The sequence below is a fragment of the Bidens hawaiensis genome, unplaced genomic scaffold (genome assembly GCF_021521415.1).
Source record: "Bidens hawaiensis isolate Kalapana, Puna unplaced genomic scaffold, B.hawaiensis_p1.1 tig00043690_1, whole genome shotgun sequence".
Lineage (NCBI taxonomy): Eukaryota > Viridiplantae > Streptophyta > Magnoliopsida > Asterales > Asteraceae > Bidens > Bidens hawaiensis.
This window is the reverse complement of record NW_027497756.1, coordinates 27266-45278: the sequence shown is the minus strand read 5'-3', so window position 1 is coordinate 45278 and position 18013 is coordinate 27266. Positions and strand designations below refer to the sequence as shown.

General features: G+C 32.1%; 1 protein-coding gene across 1 annotated transcript; it reads left to right on the top strand.

The window, feature by feature from the left end:
- Window positions 1-12191: 12191 nt before the first annotated feature.
- Window positions 12192-13744, top strand: LOC143594483 (U-box domain-containing protein 45-like). Its single transcript, XM_077073790.1, has 2 exons — window positions 12192-12523; window positions 12694-13744. Exons 1-2 carry the CDS (start codon window positions 12192-12194, stop codon window positions 13613-13615), a joined length of 1254 nt encoding a protein of 417 aa, XP_076929905.1. The 3' UTR covers window positions 13616-13744.
- The last annotated feature ends 4269 nt before the right edge of the window (window positions 13745-18013 follow it).

The window sequence follows — 18013 nt, the reverse complement described above, 5'->3', positions numbered from 1 at the left end:
GCACCCGTTTAACATAACTTTTAACACACGTACATCTGTTGTTACTTAAAAGTGACCACTAAGTAAACTGTAAGGACGATATATATATGTAATTGTTTTTATAGTTAAAGAAGAAAAAGAAATTTAATCACAGCATAGAGATGATCCTTGTAATTTACTCAAAAATAGTAAGTGCTAGGCTTAACTATTTAAATTTATTGGGATTAAATTAGGTATACAAACAAATATCTGTTAGAATATCAAATATATAAAATAATTATTGAAAAAATGTAATAAATTTATTTCTCTCTTCTTATTGTGATACATGTTACAAGAAATTCATATGCTTTTTCTCATAATTGGATATTTGGATGTTTATAATTCATATAGTCTTCTTGCTTGTGCTCTCTTTTTATAAGTTTGTACTACCTTACGCCCCTCTAAAAGATAAGAAAAGTAAAGTAAATAATGTTAGTGATGGTTAAAGGAGATAGAAAGTGACGTGGTGGTCTAAATTTTCACAAGAGACATATATAACCTATCTGGTCTTTCGCATTTTCAAACAAAACATGCTATTGATTAATGTTAAAAAAAATCTTCAAGGCTAGACATTTCAAATGTCACAAACGAGCCACGTTAGGTACATTAGATAACTTTCAAACACCCATTTTATCCTCTAAGAGCATTCACAATCCGTCCATCAAATTTAGTGAGTGGGGCTTTTATAATATAGGGAGTGATTTAGGGTGTTATGAGTGGAGGCGAGATAAAATACAGTGATTTTTCTGTATATTTGAAAATTTCTTGTTGCACCCTATAAATTTTTTAACATATTTTGAAAGTGGATGTCAGTGAAAGAGAGAGAAAAGATATGTGACATTCGTGACAAAACTGGATACACCTCAGTATTTACATGACGAATAAGCGATTAACCGCTTATTGCGTATCGAACAAACGATTAACCAAACGGGTCTGGTTATAACCCAGATATCTTGGGGGGGGGCCATCTATAAGTGATATACGTTTAATATAAGCTAGCATATTAATATTATGGCCTTAGTTCGATAGCAAACCAGTTAAACGAAAGCATGCTCGTTTAACTACCCGCTATAGATTTAAACGCGAAAGATAGTTACAAACCAAGCATTGTATCATCCGTTAAGCTGAAAAAGACTTACCAAACATTTATGTGAAATGTTTTAAGCGATCCATGAAAATATTTTTGAATTTTACAAACGTATACTATGTTTTTATAAATTTATACAAAAATATCCGAGAAACATTCGTTTTCGCGTTGTTTGTCGTACCCGATATGTTTTTCGCGCCAAAAACCGAACCCGAAATAAATTTGGACTTGACATTTCACATTTGAGCACGTAAATTGAGACAAATGGGCCAAAATAAGCCCAAAAGTGGGCCAACCCAATTTCCAGCCGCAAATATGTAACCTCCCCTAGTGTACCAATTGTTTTATATATATGGCCAAGATATTTTGCACACTTATTTTGATGCATTCTGGATATAATCTCACGGTTCTTCACAAACCTTCAAGAAAACATAAGGTATTTTAAATTTTTGATCATTAATTCATGAATTAATCTTGTTTAACATTATATAAACATAGTTTGATTACCAAAAATCATTCCTAACCATACAAAAATCATAAAAATGGTATAAAAACGTGTTTTGATCATACACATGGTTAGGAATCATAATCATACTCTTTTTTTGCCATAAACACGGATTAGAGGGTTTAAACGGCGTTTTTACGGTTCAAAAGTTCGGTTTTATACCCTAGCCGAAACCCTAAGTTAAGGGGATGTTGTGTTAATGAAACTTTCTTGGTCTATGATATATGACCTGTATCTAGCTTGTATAGAAGCACAAGAATCCGAAAACTTGATTAGAAGGGTCAAAACAAATCAAAACCGCTAAGGTAATACCGAAACACTCGATTACGGGCTATTTAGGATTCGATTGTGATGTGCATAATTTTAGGTCATGAAAATATGCAGGGACATCAGGGATCATATCATTGAGTCCCTGTTTAAATTTGGTAATTTCTTGACCATCCGAGAATATTTGCAAATTTATTACCGAATTGAGACGTTTATTTAGAAAAAATAGTTAAAATACTTGAAAAATTATGAAAATATTTAGAGAACTCAGATTTGGTATATTTTGATCACACATGAAATTTGGGAGCATTTGGAAAAGCCTATATAGGCTTTATGCATTTGCGTTCATATGAGTTTTTATAGTCGTTCTTAGCCCAAAACGAATATTGAAAAAGGTTGTTACATTCTATAATTGATACAGATCATCATCATCATCATCATCATCATCGTACTCAGTATATCCCACCAATAGCAATGCTATGGTAGGGTCTGAGGAGGGTAAGATGTAGACAGCCTTACCTCTATCCCATAGGGATAGAGAGGCTGCTTCCGGTGAGACCCCGGCTCGATAGTAGTTTTGAATCAAGCCTTGGACATAAGACACATAACACTCAATCATCGGGACACCGGCTGATTGGTGCTGTGCCCTTGTCTTTCGGCTATCAACGCCACCACATGATGCCTGATTAACCTTCCGCCACTTTTAACGTTATTTTCACGTGATTAGTAAAATAACGTCAAAATTAGTGCAATTTTACTTTTGCCCACCCAAGGGTTCACACATATATACATTATATGTGCGCACCGCAAGCAGGGCGTAATGTATATATGATACAGATAAATGAATTTTTATAATTGATACAGATGATTTTGGAATATAATTTAAACATCCAGGAATTTTTGTGGAATTTTCGGAAATTGTTTGTTATAAACGGATGATTTTCGGGCTAAATATAGCAGGTAAATGAATTTTTATAAATTAATAAACCAATAAATAATTCCAGAAATATTTTTATAAAAATCTACATATTTTATTTGATAGGTGGCTAAAGTTTCATAATTTAATGATTAACGGTTAATTAATTATGCTAATTTGAAAATTAAACAAATTCAATTCTGATAAAAACCGGCAAGTTCGTGATTAACGAACCTGCGGGAATATCAGAACACCAAGAGTGATCAAAAATCATATTCTTGGATTAATTATGTAAAAACGAACATTTTTATGAGAAACCTGGGCAATCTGGATAGATTGTGCGCGTTTCTCCTCAAATCAAACTGAATAAACGGAAACGGGCCCCATAGTGAATCAGGAACCCCAATGTGTGATCTTTCTTTATAAGTTAATTATTTTATCGACCAACCCATTTACCCAAGCTTACTTCCCCATAACTATTTTCTAAACGCATAAACGAACAACTTGGCCAGCTGGGAAAACAGGAAACCTAAGCCAAGTTCGGTTTTAGGTATTAGAAATTGAACAACATCACAATCTAGGCCTACTGACACTTTCTGGATGTAACAGCTATATCCAGACTAGCTACACAGACCGATTTAGTATTGAGATTATAATAATATTAAAATATTAATATTATTATAATATTAATTATAGGGACTAAGTGATAGCAAGGGATACGAACCCCGAGCTGACCTCGCACTGAGTGCCTACAAAACAGTGAGTTTCATGACCCCTCTCTTTAAACAGTTTTACGAACTTTTGGGATGAAAAGCATGTTTGATTACATATACATATCAATATACTCTGAATTGTTTGATGATGGGAATTATCTAAGTGCTAACACACGAAAGTCCCCACGAACACAGTGATTAACTTCGAGCCGGTGGCTTGTGAATAGTACTATTGGTTTGACAAACCCAAAAGGAATCGGCCTGGTTGCCGTGTCACATAGCGCCGTTTGCACATGACCATACTTATACAAACAGGCTATGTAGTGTTAGACATAGCTACCGGGGCATGTTGTGGGCGGAAGGGAAGCGACAGTGGTTGATTGGGCGTGGGAAATAGATGCACGCAGCACAGACAGTCAAGGCTTCACTGTAGCTTAGCATAATTACATCATAAACATACAAAAAACGTACTTGTGAACGTACATACATACATACTTGCGTATTTACAAACTGTGATTGTTGTACGCACAACTGATTTCTTGAAACTCGTGAAACTCACCAACTAAATGTAGTTGACCCGTTTTAACATGTTTTTCAGCTACTGGATTGGATTAGAACGTCAATGTGCTACGTGTTTGACTTCCGATCAATGCTGGGTGAATTGATGCAAGTGTGCTAATAGAAAGTAAAGCCGCTTAACGGGCTTGATTTAGTTTGTATCACCTAGTTGTAAACAAAGTTAGATCGATGTAAAATATTGTAAACTAGTTTGTATTATTCTTTATAAACAATGTGGTTGATACCAGAGGTGTCTGTTACATTTCCGTTTTACGCTTCCGCAAATCCATTAACGGGGTGTGACAAGATAATAATAAATGTATAATAAAGTATTATTTAATTGAGAATGAGAGAGAAGATATGGTGTATTTTAGTATAATTTTGGATTTTAAGATAAGGGAAGGGATGAGAATGCTCTAACACTACATCATTTTTCGATCAAACACCCACAACATAATATTATGTGTGTGTGTGTGTGTGTGTGTGTGTGTGTGTGTAGGATTCGGTTCATGTGAGAACCATTTGGTAATTGAGAAATTTGAAAACAATTTTGGACCACAAAAAAAAAACTCTTTTTAAGAAAAATAAAAAAATTTATAAACAAAAAAAAGGCGAAAATAAAAAAAGTAAAAAACCTAAAAAAAAAATTATCTTTCATCCCGGTTTCATAATATATATATATATATATATATATATATATATATATCGGTTTAGCAAAATTATACATATACGTATAATATGTATTTTTAAATTTTATACATATTATTCTTTATACACATTGTACAAGTAAAATAAATGATAATATGTATATGTGTACATTATGTAAATTGAGATAAATTGAGATTAAATAAAAATATACATATGTGTTTAATTAGTTTTTTTTTATTTTTTATGAAACCGGGATGAAAATAAAAATTTTGTTTTTTTTACTTTTTAAAAGTTTTTGTTTTTTTTCGTCTTAATTTTTTTATATAATTTTTAGGGGGTTTTTTTGGCTCAAAATAGTTCTCAAAGTTCATAAATTTTAAAAGTTCTCTTAGATTATATATATATATATATATATATATATATATATATATATATATATATAATATAGATAAAGGATCCAATACAATAATCATTTATCGTACATTACGCATGCGACACTTTGAACCGTTGACTTTCAGAAATTCAAAAATCACAATTACACTCATTTATCCGTCCCTCTCCCTCAATCCGTCTCCACCACCACTCGCCGACATAATCACACCTCCTTCACCATCACCACTTCAATTGAACTGAACTAAAATACACCATTTGCAGACACCCATTTGCAAAACTTTAAATACGTTCCAGATTTGTTCATATAATGAAATCAATGGTCGATTGATGATTTCTTGATGATATTACGAGATTATATAAAGTGATTTTAGCGTTCAATTTCATGCTACGGATAGTTTAATTTCAGATCTGAGCTTCTGAACGTTTAAAGGTTTGTCTAGAACATTTAATTTCATATATGAGCTCTGATTAGGGTTCTGAACTTCTAAACTTTTTTGTTCTGAACTTCTAAACAGAACTTCTAAATTTTTTTGTTCTGAACATTTAACTTGAACGTATAAAGGTGTTCATTTTTGGTCAGAACGTTTAACTTGAACGTTTAAAGGTGTTCGCTTTTTGTCAGAACGTTTGAAGGTGTTCGTTTTTCGTCAGAACGTTTAACTTGAACGTTTAAAGGTGTTCATTTTTGGTCAGAACGTTTAACTTGAACGTTTAAAGGTGTTCCTTTTGGGTCAGAACGTTTAACTTGAACGTTTAAATGTGTTCGTTTTTGGTCAGGACGAGTGTCTTCAGTTTTGTTTAGAACGTTTAAACGTGATATTTTGAACCGTAATCAGAGCTCAATTGAGTATAGTATTCTGCAATTTCATAATCGACTGATGAATCTAAATTCTTCTACACATCAATTTGATTGATTAAATTATCATTTTTTGATCAATTTTGAAGATTCTTGATGTTCAATGACGTTTCATTTTGATTTTGGTTTTTGACTTTAGAGATTTCAAACTTTAAGCTTTGATTAGGCTTTAGAAATTAGACGAGATAGAGTGATGAGTTCAGAATTTGGATCAGAATGGATTTGTAATCGACGATTTTAATCATGAACTAGTTTGGGTTATTTACAAAACTGCCACCGCATGTTTTTTAATCCAACGCTCTGGAAGGTCGCGTACGTAATGTACGATAAGATATTATTGTACAATAACACACCCCTATATATATATATAGAGAGAGAGAGAGAGGCTATAGTTTTGGCGTTTGAGGCGTCTGGAATTTCGAATGTGAGGCTGACGAGTTCCACAACGGGCTGCATGCTTTGTTTGAAAATGCGGAAGTCTAGATAGATTATTTCTCTTGTAAAAATTTTGGACCACCACGTTCGAAACTTTTTATCTCCTTTAACCTTCTTTAACATTATTTACTTTTCTTATCTTTTGATGGGACATATGATGGTAAAAACTTAAAAAGAGAACACAAGCAGGAAGACATTTCAAATGTCACAAAGTGCCACGTTATGCACATTAGATACATTCCAAACACTCATTTCTCCTCCAACACTACATTATCTTTCGATCAAACATCCACAACGGCTTTGGCATTTGAGGCATCTGCAATTTCGAATGCGAGGCTAACGAGTTCCAAAGCGCGCCGCCCTTTTTTGAGCCATGTAGGTCGTCTGAATTTTTTAGATATGGAGCACGTTAAGGGTGCATGGACTAAGAGCTAAACACCCATATACGCAACCAGTCAGTTGCACATTATATTTTCATAATATTTAAAGCACTATTTTCTCTAATTTCATACAAACATCCTTACAAATTCTTACATTTTCAAATCATCACCAACTTTATATTTATTTTTATTTTTGCTTAACCAATTTAATATAACTTAATACAAAAAGAATATTCTGTCAGTAAAACAATTTATACAAACGGTGTAAAAGTTTTAAATAAATAGTGCTATTAAAGTAAATACGCTATATATATATATATTTTAAAAGTTTGAGATTAAATCTAAAAAAAATAGCGATCACGTGACCGTTGGGACGTGACACCAAAACAAAAATAAAGATGGAGTGCATAAGGAGGTGATGCCCTTGTTGCTTTGCACTACACAGAGTAGTGCGTTATCAAGCCCATATGACAAATTAAGGGTCCACTCCACAACGGGTAGCCTAAGTACACGTACTCAAATATAATCTATGTATTATGATTTATGAATAGATAATAATACGCTTTAGCTTGAATCATATTGGTCTATCACTTAAAGCATCTCTATTGTGGCATGCATGCTTTTGTTTTAAACCGTCAACTCAGCATGCCATATCAGATTTTAAACAAATATACAAAACCCTTTATTTCTCTCCTAGTGGTTATTACTCATTCTTGTTTTAAACAGCAATCTCATCATCTACTTTTCCCTTTATCTAATCTATATCAATATCTTTTATAATTAATTATTTTATATATCTTATATATTTAAATAAACTAAGTAATAAAAAACCACATAAAATAATTGCTAGAAAGTAAAACATTAAAATTAAAGGTAAAGCATACAAAATTTTTAAAAAACATACCTAAAAAAACATATTTAAACCTAAACAGTAACTAAACTAGGCTATGACGTTTTCTTATCGCCTCACATATCTTCTCGTGTGTGTTAGTGTTTTCAGGTCCATATTCGATTTGTCCATTAAAAGAATTTGTCTTTTTTTATTTTAAAGAAACTGAAATATTTGACCGGTGAATGTATCCATGGTTTCCTCTAGTTTTTTTTTTTTTTTTGTTAATATATGGTTGTCAAGCATGTATGTGTGGGCGCGGATATATATATATATATATATATATATATATATATATATATATATATATATATATATATAAATGAAAACCCATTTGAGTTGTGAAAACTCTAGAAACTCATTCTCAACCACATGTTTTTAATTAATGTTTAAATCTTGTGGTCCACAATTAAAGTGAATAAAAATGTAAATATAAATATAACTTTTTCTCTCTTTTGAACACGTATATAAAAATTAGTAAAAAAATGTTAAAAAATAGCAAAACCTTTTTTTTTATGTTTCGATGTTTTGTATTAAATGTTACAACATATATTACATGTAACAAAAAAAAACGATGTTACATAGGGTTTTTGCGGGTTTTCACAACTCAAATAGGTTTTTATTTTAACCTTACCCTATATATATATATATATAGGCTTAAGTTCAGGAGAGAAATGAAATTACTGTGAGAAATGTGATAAATGAATATGAACCACTAATTTTATTTTATGTCTTAAATGTTTAAAAATAAATGAAGAAATGTAAATGCAACAATAAATGCTTCTTCTCTCTTCAATTAATACAACTAATATAACCATAATAAATCCCTCTCTTTTCAATTAATACAATTAATATAACCAAAATAACTTCTCTCTAATTAATAAATATCAAAACATAATATTTTTTTTTCAATTGATATACTTAGAAAAATTATTGTTAATAAATAACAATAAAAAAATATCATACAAATGTGTTCATTAAATATAAACAATAAATATACAACATACACAAAATTATATAGCATACACTTGTTTTGAGCAATAAAAACGTACAACATACAAAAAGTATACAACTTACATATGTAATTCGACATCAACAATTATATAAACTAGAAAAAGATACACACATCCTATATGTGTGTAGGTTATATGTTTTTCGTGTGTAGGTAATATGTTTTCTTATTCTTAGAACAAGTGTATGTTACATATTTTTGTGTAGGTTGTATATTTTTTATTGAAATTTAATGCTAACATATGTAAGATAATTTTTGTATTATTCATCACAATGTATCTATGTGTTGATGGATATTGATATATTGACTTGAAAGAAATTGGTTTTGGATAGAAAAAATATTTAATGTATGAATAAATTGTATTTAAATGTGTAGGATAAAATTTTCGAGTGTAGGTTATATGTTTTTCGTGTGTAGGTTATACGTTTTCGTGTGCGTGTGTAGTTTATTAATGCTGAATTTTGTGTGTTGGCTATATGTTTTTCGTGTGTAGGTTATATGTTTTCTTATTCTTAGAACAAGTGTAGGTTATATGTTTTTGTGTAGGTTGTGTATTTTTTTGTTGATATTTAATGTAAACAAGTATAAGATAGTTTTTTGTACTATTAATCACAATGTAAATACGTGTTGATGGATATTAATATATTGAGTTGAAAAAAATTGGTTTTTAATAAAAATAAATTTTAATGTATGAATAAATTGTAGTTGTGTAGGATAAAAATTAAAGAGAGAAAAAAATAAGTTATAAAAATAAATGAATTTTTAATATTTTCCAATTATAATAATTTGATTAGTTATATTAATTAAATAGATAATTATTATATTTATTAGTTATATTAATTGAAGAGAGAGCATGCATTAATACTTTCCTCATTTATCTTTAAACATTTAAAACCTAAATTAAAATTAGTGGCCCATATTCATTTCTCACATTTCTCACAATAATTTCATTTCTCTCCTGAACCATCCCCTATATATATATATATATATATATATATATATATATATATATATAGATATAGAGAGAGAGAGAGAGAGATAGAGTAGATTATGTTAAAAAAAATATAGATTAACTAGTGTTCTTTAGGAAGCCATTAATGTGAATAAAGAAGTCGCTGGATTACTTAGGCTTTATTTTATTAATGAAAAAAATTAATAACTATTTATTGCTTAATTTATTACTAATATATATAAACTATAACTTTGGTGTCGCCAAGTACTCTATTGGACCACTTGACGGCACCGTATTAGTCAGCGAATTTGGTGGATTGTTTATTTTAGTTAAGTTACCATAACGAGTGTAAAGAAAACCGATCAAATGTTAATTTTTTTTTTGTTTTAGTTCCGGTACCATAACGAAGTTGACGGAAACCGACCAAATTCGAGTATACTTGCCGTCTCAACGTCTGTGACTGACAACGCTCGGGTTTTACCAACGCACAAGTTTATCGTCTGACGCCTTCGTCCCCCGCCCCCCATTGGCCATTGGTCCACCTTTATATTTATATTTTTTAGCTCCAATACCGTAACGAGCATAATCAAAGCCGACCGAATTCGTGTCAAATTACTGCCACAATGGCTGAGGCCGACAACACTTGTGTTTTACACCGCCCAGGTTTGCTGACCAAATAAACATCGTTTTAAATATTTGTTTTTTATATATTAATCTTTTTATATGTTAATTTGACGGATTAATTTTTTGAGCTTTAACGCTCAAACGTTACCAACGAATTTTTGTACTATAACGAGCGTAATTGATACTGACCAAATTCGCATAGACTCATCATCGTAACGCTCAGGTTTTACCAACGCCTGGGTTTCAACGCTGAACTTTTGTCAAAGCGCCGGGTAGAAGAACTAGTTTAATATAAATTTAATATGAATGTGCCCATCTCATGTGTTTGTTTATGTTTGTGTTTACAAAATTTTGGGAGAATTTGATACCACTCTGAATCGAATGGGGGAAGTGTGTAAATTCAAACATGTGTCACATCATTCCATTGGAGATGTTTTTATTGTAATTCAACAACTTATTTGGATTTCATGACTTAGTGAAGTGGCATACCAGTTTGAATTTTGAGGAGAGAAAATAGTTTGAAATGATCAAAAGGACACTTTTCTAAAGAGTCTATATTATTAGCCTTGTGTTGTTACTTGTTAGCCATCAAGTTTCTGTTTGGGGGTTCACCAAATACATGGATAACATTGTGTTTGTTTTCTTCTTCCAATTTTGTTTCTTGTTTTAGTGGGCAGATGGAGGGAAGTAAACTTTTTCTATGTCAATATTATATAATAATATAAAATAACGGTATTTAAAAACTTTACTTACCATGCTAATATTTTATAACAATTATTCATGAATGAATTGGTTCATTTAGAGGGAAAAAAATATGTGGTCATATATTTTAATATTTTATAAAAAGTTCCAAAATAAATATTAAACTTAAATTTACTCTTGATAAAATAAACCAAGTTTTAAATATTTATTAATATGATATCCAAAAATATCCATAGGAGATGCAACTTTGTTTTTTTTAAGTGGCTAGGATATTTAGGACAGTCTAATAATATGTTCTTGGTGTGGAACAATCTTCTGAGTAGTGGTTACTTGAGACAGCTTTTAGGGGGGAAATATATTGATAAACCAAAATATTTTTGATACTCTTTAACTAAGCATGTTTCCTATTTAAAATAAGTTTTATTTATATATATTTTCTATTATATATGTTTTTATATTTTTCACCGATAATCACATCAATTTTTCCAATTAGTAAACTAATGGTTAATGAGCTTTGGTTTAACTGACATGAGAAGAAAAATAAAGATTTGAACTAAAGATCAAAAGATTTCAAGTTAGAATATGATATCAACTGTGTTTTATCGCAGTGAACATTCGGGTTGCAGACTTGTTCCCATTGTGGGGTTGATTTGGATGGAAAATTTAGATGCAAAGTTTGTATCACAAACCCTGTAACGAACTTCTTGGTGTGGGACCTCTCTCTCGTTGCCTCACATCATATATATAACATGCATATTATATATATATATATAATCTTAATAAGTTTTTAATGAGATTTGTGAAGTTTTGGTGTCATGAAAAAACATAAAATTTCTTAGGCAAAGTTTGGAATCTGATATGAATATGATCAAACATTTGAAGTAGGGTGTGGATTTTATTTAGTAGTGTACGTGCCTATAGTCTTTCCCTTTATTAATACTTTGGTTTCTATGTTTCAACATCATTCTGCAATATGGTCTGTCTTGTTCAAAAAAAAACTTCACCTTTAACACTTTACTTGTACACTCACACTACTCCTGAATTCCACGTACCACTGCCATGTGAGTATCTGACCTGACATGACATCAAAGTATTCACAGATGCTCATAACTACAATAATGTACCACTGATTTCAATCAAAAAACCAAAATGAAAAACAATCACGGACACCGACATACCTCCGGCGACGGCAACTTCAGCCTCTGGTCATCCTGCCTCCGCAAAATCATCAACACCATGCGCTGCGGCTGCGGCTGCGGCCGCAAAACTATCAAGTCTCCGGAATGCAGATCAGATACGATTAAACGCAACGGTAGCCTGAATACTATCAAGTCGCCGGAGGAAAAGATCACGGCGGTGGAAGAGGCGGTGAAGTGGTTACGTGGCGGCGGGGTGCTACGAGGAGCGAAGGAAGTGAGGGAGCTAGCGAAAGCGGATTCCAAAGCGAGGACGAAACTCGCATTGCTCGGAGCGATTCCACCGCTTGTTGCAATGCTTGAAACTGAAGACCTTGATTCTCAAATATCTGCTCTCTATGCTCTTCTTAATATTGGAATTGGAAATGATGAGTAAGTTGTTGTTTATGTTTAAATTATCGCATTGATTAATCGAATAATCGAAGTAAATATTGAATTAGGGTTTAGAATATTCGAATTAATGTTTGTCTGTTCGTTGCCCGTTTGCCTTCTGTATCGAGGTAAACACCAACTAAAATTTAATGTTTATAATTTAATTTCAGGAATAAATCCGCCATTGTTGAAGCAGGAGTAGTGCATAAGATGCTCAAGTTAGTTGAGTCTCCAAGTTCACCTAATCCGGATTTAACAGCGGTAATTATCGCTAATTTTCTTGGATTAAGTGCGCTTGATTCGAATAAATCCATCATTGGGTCATCCGGAGCCATCTCATTCTTGATCAAGACCCTAAAGAGCTTGATTGAGGCGAACACGGGTGACATTAGTTCACAAGTGATTCAAGATTGTTTGAGGGCACTCTACAATCTATCGATTTTGGTGACGAATGTTTCGCTCATGGTCGAGGTCAATGGTTTTGTAACGTTTCTGTTGACCACAGTTGGGGGAGATACTGAGATAAGTGATAGAATACTTTCGATTCTGACTAATGTTGTGTCAACGCCTGAGGGTCGACACGTGGTTAGTAGTGTTGACGATGTGTTTACGATCTTGGTGGATGTTTTAAGTTGGATGGATTCGCCTTCTTGTCAAGAAAAAGCGATATATGTTCTAATGGTGATGGCTTACAAGTCGAGTGAAGATCAACAAGCCATGATCGCGGTGGGAATCATGTCGTCGTTACTTGAGTTAACTCTTTTAGGTAGCGCTTTAGCACAAAAACGATCGTCTAGGACTCTGGAAATCTTGAGGGACAAGAAAGGGAAACAAGTTTCTGAAAATAGTGGAGGAGGTGGAGGGGCGACTTTATCAGCGCCCCTCTGTGGGTCCGGTGACGATGCTGACTCACTAGACTCACCAAATGGTTTTTCAAGTAAGAATGCGGTAAAACATTTGGTGGAACAAAGCTTGCACAACAATATGAGGAAGATTGTGAAAAGGGCAAATTTACGACAAGAGTTTTTATCGGTTGAGCGTTACAAGTCATCGGTAGCTTCATTTTCGTCCTCCAAAAGCTTACCATTTTGAGACGAGTTTGATGGTTAAATTAGATTTTTTTTTTTTTCAAATAATTGTATGGTTTGTTAGGGCATGATGCCAAATTTTGTATTGCTTTTTAAGGAATAGCTAGGATGACCAATGTTTTGGAAAAGTACATGTGCATGGTACACTTTGATATCTTATTTCAACTTGTACTCATTAAAAACCAGTTTGTACCGATAAACTAGAGAAAAGAACTTGACTAAAATGGTTTTATATTATTTGGATCAATCGATCAAAAACCAAATCCAACTACTAACCAAATGGTATGTATATATTTTTTAAACTGTAATATGTAAAGCCTTTATGTTATTACATAACCGTCTTATTCTTGTACGGTTTTATACGTAAAATTGGTATTGTAACAATAGGCGCATATATCATATATGTATATACTACAACACTACAGGAAGATAATATTAGCAGCCTTTGGATTTTGCCGATGCTGACAAAGGATGAATTAGGAGTTAGGAAAACAACTGCCTCTAAGAAGTGCTTTACAAAAATTCAGATACAAATTAACGAGTAATAGTATGATTAGAATCGATACGAATCTTTCTTTTAATATGAGTTTTATTTTAAATTGTTTATATTTTCTGTCTTGGAATTTTCAACTATGAATGTGGATCTTGATTCTGCTACAGACACCCACGCTTTATATACGAATTTAAAATATATTAAAATATTCCATTTTGACCTTTTATCGGTAATTTTATAATGATCAACATCAAAATTTCACAAAAATAATAAAAATATAGATATGATAGTAATATTAACCATTAGGATTAAACAATTTGTATTTATTAATAATAGCTTTATCAAAATAAAAAAGGTTTGTAAGCAAAATAAGTTTGGATTGAGCCGTGTAGTTTTAAAATTTTCCGGTTTGGGTTATGACCAAAATGAGCTATTGTACATGTCATTTTTGAAAATAATCATTAAAATTGAAATAATATACTTTTTTTGGCCAGTTAATGACGTAATTTGTGAGGTGCCAACAACAAATGGCGTCGTCGACAAAGATGCATATGGTGATGTGATGGTTTGTGCCAAACTGCCAATGCTGGCAGCGGCATTGTAGGTGATGTCGTGTTGGTTTGGTGTTGACGGTGGTAGTCATAGCAGGGCCAGTGATAATGGTTGCTAAGACGATGTGACAATAATTTTATTTTTATAGTTTATTTAGAATCTACATTTTGCACAAAATATATTGAATACTTTTTTAAATAATGTTTGTTACTTTTATTAATTCAAATAACTACTAAAGATCTTGTAAAATATAAAAATAATCCCTCTGAGATATATGATATTGAGTACAATGCAATTCTAATTTGGAAAAATTAGATTTTAATAATCCCAACTTTCTGTTATTGGCCGATAATAATCCCAACTTAGTTTATTCCCACTAGTGATCTCAAATTTTAAAAAGTTGGCTCTTAATGGTCATCCGTTAAAAAAAACCTAACAGCGTTAAGTTTTTTTCGAATTTCAAACTGATTTTTTAGGGCTTTTGATCGGAAGGAGGATAGAGTCGATTAACGTAAAACTTAGCTCGAGATGATGCTTCAAATGGTTTGATTAGTGCTTCAAATCTGGTGCTTTAACTTCAAATTAACAAAAATTAAGTTGTTTGGAGTATCGTTTCGAGCTAAGTTTTACATCAATCGACTCGTATTCTTCTTCCGATCAAAAACCCTAAAAAATCAGTTTGAAATTCGGAAAAAAAAACTTAACACCGTTAGGTTTTTTTTAACTGGGGACCATTGAGAGCAAATTTTTTTAAATTTGGGACCCCTAGTGGGAATAAACTAAGTTAGGATTATTATCGGCCAATAACAGTAAGTTGGGATTATTAAAATCCAATTTTCCTTCTAATTTTAAGTAGTTATTTTAAATTGATATTAAGTAATGTGTAAGTTAAAGATGCTAAAATCTAATTAACTTAAAACATTTAAGTTTGCTTACTTAAAGTTAGTTATAAGTATTTAATTTTCACAAAATATAAACTTATTTATTTACAATGGTTAATGTTTCTTCATAGAAAAATTATTTACCTGAAATCATTTACATATCTTGAGGTATATTTATAAAAAAAATTAAAAGGGTAATAATTAATATTTGACTAGTGAGAGGGAGTATTCGCTCTTTTTTTCGAAAAAATTTCATATAATAGTAATCAAGTTTTAAAGGTTTTTGATTAAGTCATTCATACCAATGTTTCTCAAATCAGGTCACTAAATTTTTAAATTTTATTTCACAGATCATTTTGTGCGTCAAGAAAACAATGAAGGATAAGATGTGGAAGTCGGAATTTGTAATATATATAGTTGAATTTAAAAAATAAAAAAAAACATTAATAATATTAAATTTTAAAAATAAAAAATAAGGTTCATGTCATCACTCAATATCAACATAAAAAATAAAGATACAAATATTTCTTATATGAAACAAAAAAGAAAAATGCTAAAATACATGTTAAAATCTTTAATTTAATAAAATATGAAAGTTAAGTGACTTAATCGTATCACTTATTAAACTTCAGTGACTTAATTGGAACACATTTGTATATTTAAAAAAAACCTTCCGCGTCAGATTCTTTATTTTATCTTTATTGCACTCACAAACATTTAATTTATTAGTATACCTCTTTTTATGCACTCAAAAAAATATTATAGATGGTGAATAGTAGTCTCTAAATATAATGTATTAAAGTACAATCTCGGAAAATTATCTATAAAATAGATGATGGGATAGAGATACGAATTTGAGATTTTATTTTTTGAAAAATTTCTTTAAATTATAGGTGCATTGGCTTTTATTAATCTCAACTACCATCTTTTAGTCGTTGCCCGGTCCCAATTAACGAATTAGTAATAGCGATATCACCTTTTATCATATCTGTTCCCAATAATCCGCGATTAACAGAATTCTAACGCCATTAGTTGCAAGTCGTCAGAAAAACGTTTTCAGCCGGGCAAACGTTTTTGGGCGGAAAACCCAACATTTTCGTCCCAAACATCTTTGTACCCATGCATCGTACCTCTAGGAATCTTTTTATAGTAACAGCCCCAATTATTGAGGTGTCGTCGGAATTGGTTAGTGGTGCTCAAGTGCCTGGCAGTGGCTTGTTGGTGGTGAGTCAATTGGTGGTGGTGGCGGTGTTCAATTGAGTAATCTGGAAGAAAATATGACTTTTCCGGCCAAAAGCGTTTTTTTAGGCAACCTGCAAGTAACGACGTTAAGATTCGTTAGTTGCAGGCCCTTGGGAACAAATACGTTAAACGATGAGACCGTCTGCAACCAATTCGTTAGTTGCATGGGACCGGCAACGACCAAAAGATAATAGTTAGGATTAATAAAAACTAATATACCTAAAATATAAAAACAATAGAATGCGTCATACACTCGTACATCAAACAAATAATGCTAAATCATGATTACTAGATAGAAAACCAAGAGATGTAATCACTGTAGAGAATTTCTCAAACCAAGCACGATGGGCTTGTTTGAGGCCATATAATGTTTTTCGAAGCCGGAAGACTTCATCGGGCTTATAAGCAATACTTGTGGGAGGAGTCATGTAGACCTCTTCATGAAGATCACCATTCAGAGAGGCATTCTTGACATCCATTTGACAAATTTTCCATTGACGAACAAAGGCAACGGCTATAAGAGTACGAACTTTAGTCATTTTTGCCATCGGGGCAAATGTCTCCTCATAATCCATACCATACTTTTGTGAATATCCTTTTGCTACAAGTTTGACCTTATATCTTTCAATAGACCCATCAGACTTCCTTTTAATATTGTATACCCAACGACAACCATTTGCATTTTTACCAGCATGTAGTGGAACCAAATCCCATGTATGCGTTTGATGAAGAGCGGTGAGTTCTTCAGCATAGCATTCTGCCATAGTGGATTAGAGATAGCCTTTCTATATGATTCAAGTTCAGATAGATGATGTATATTTGTGATAAAGGATGCAAACGAAGCCGAGTAAGTAGAGTAAGCAAAATCTGGTAGTTTAGTGGACTTACATTCACGAGAGGACCTCCTAGGAGGTGGGGCTGTCTCAACAAACGAAGGAGTTATCGCAAGCACAATTGGACTTATAGTAGTGTCAGATGATGTATGGGTGTCTTGAACTGACCCATCAGGTTCAGTACATGTAGCCAAAATGTTAGACGATGGCGACACATCAATATCATAATCAAAAGGATCAATATTCCGAATATCTGACTTTGTTACGTTGTCCGATTTGGATGGAATCAAATAGAACGGAATATGCTCTAGGAACATCACATGCCTCGAAACGTATAGCTTCTTACTCACAGGATCAAAACAACGATATCCTTTCTGACCAATGCCGTAATATGGAAGTTC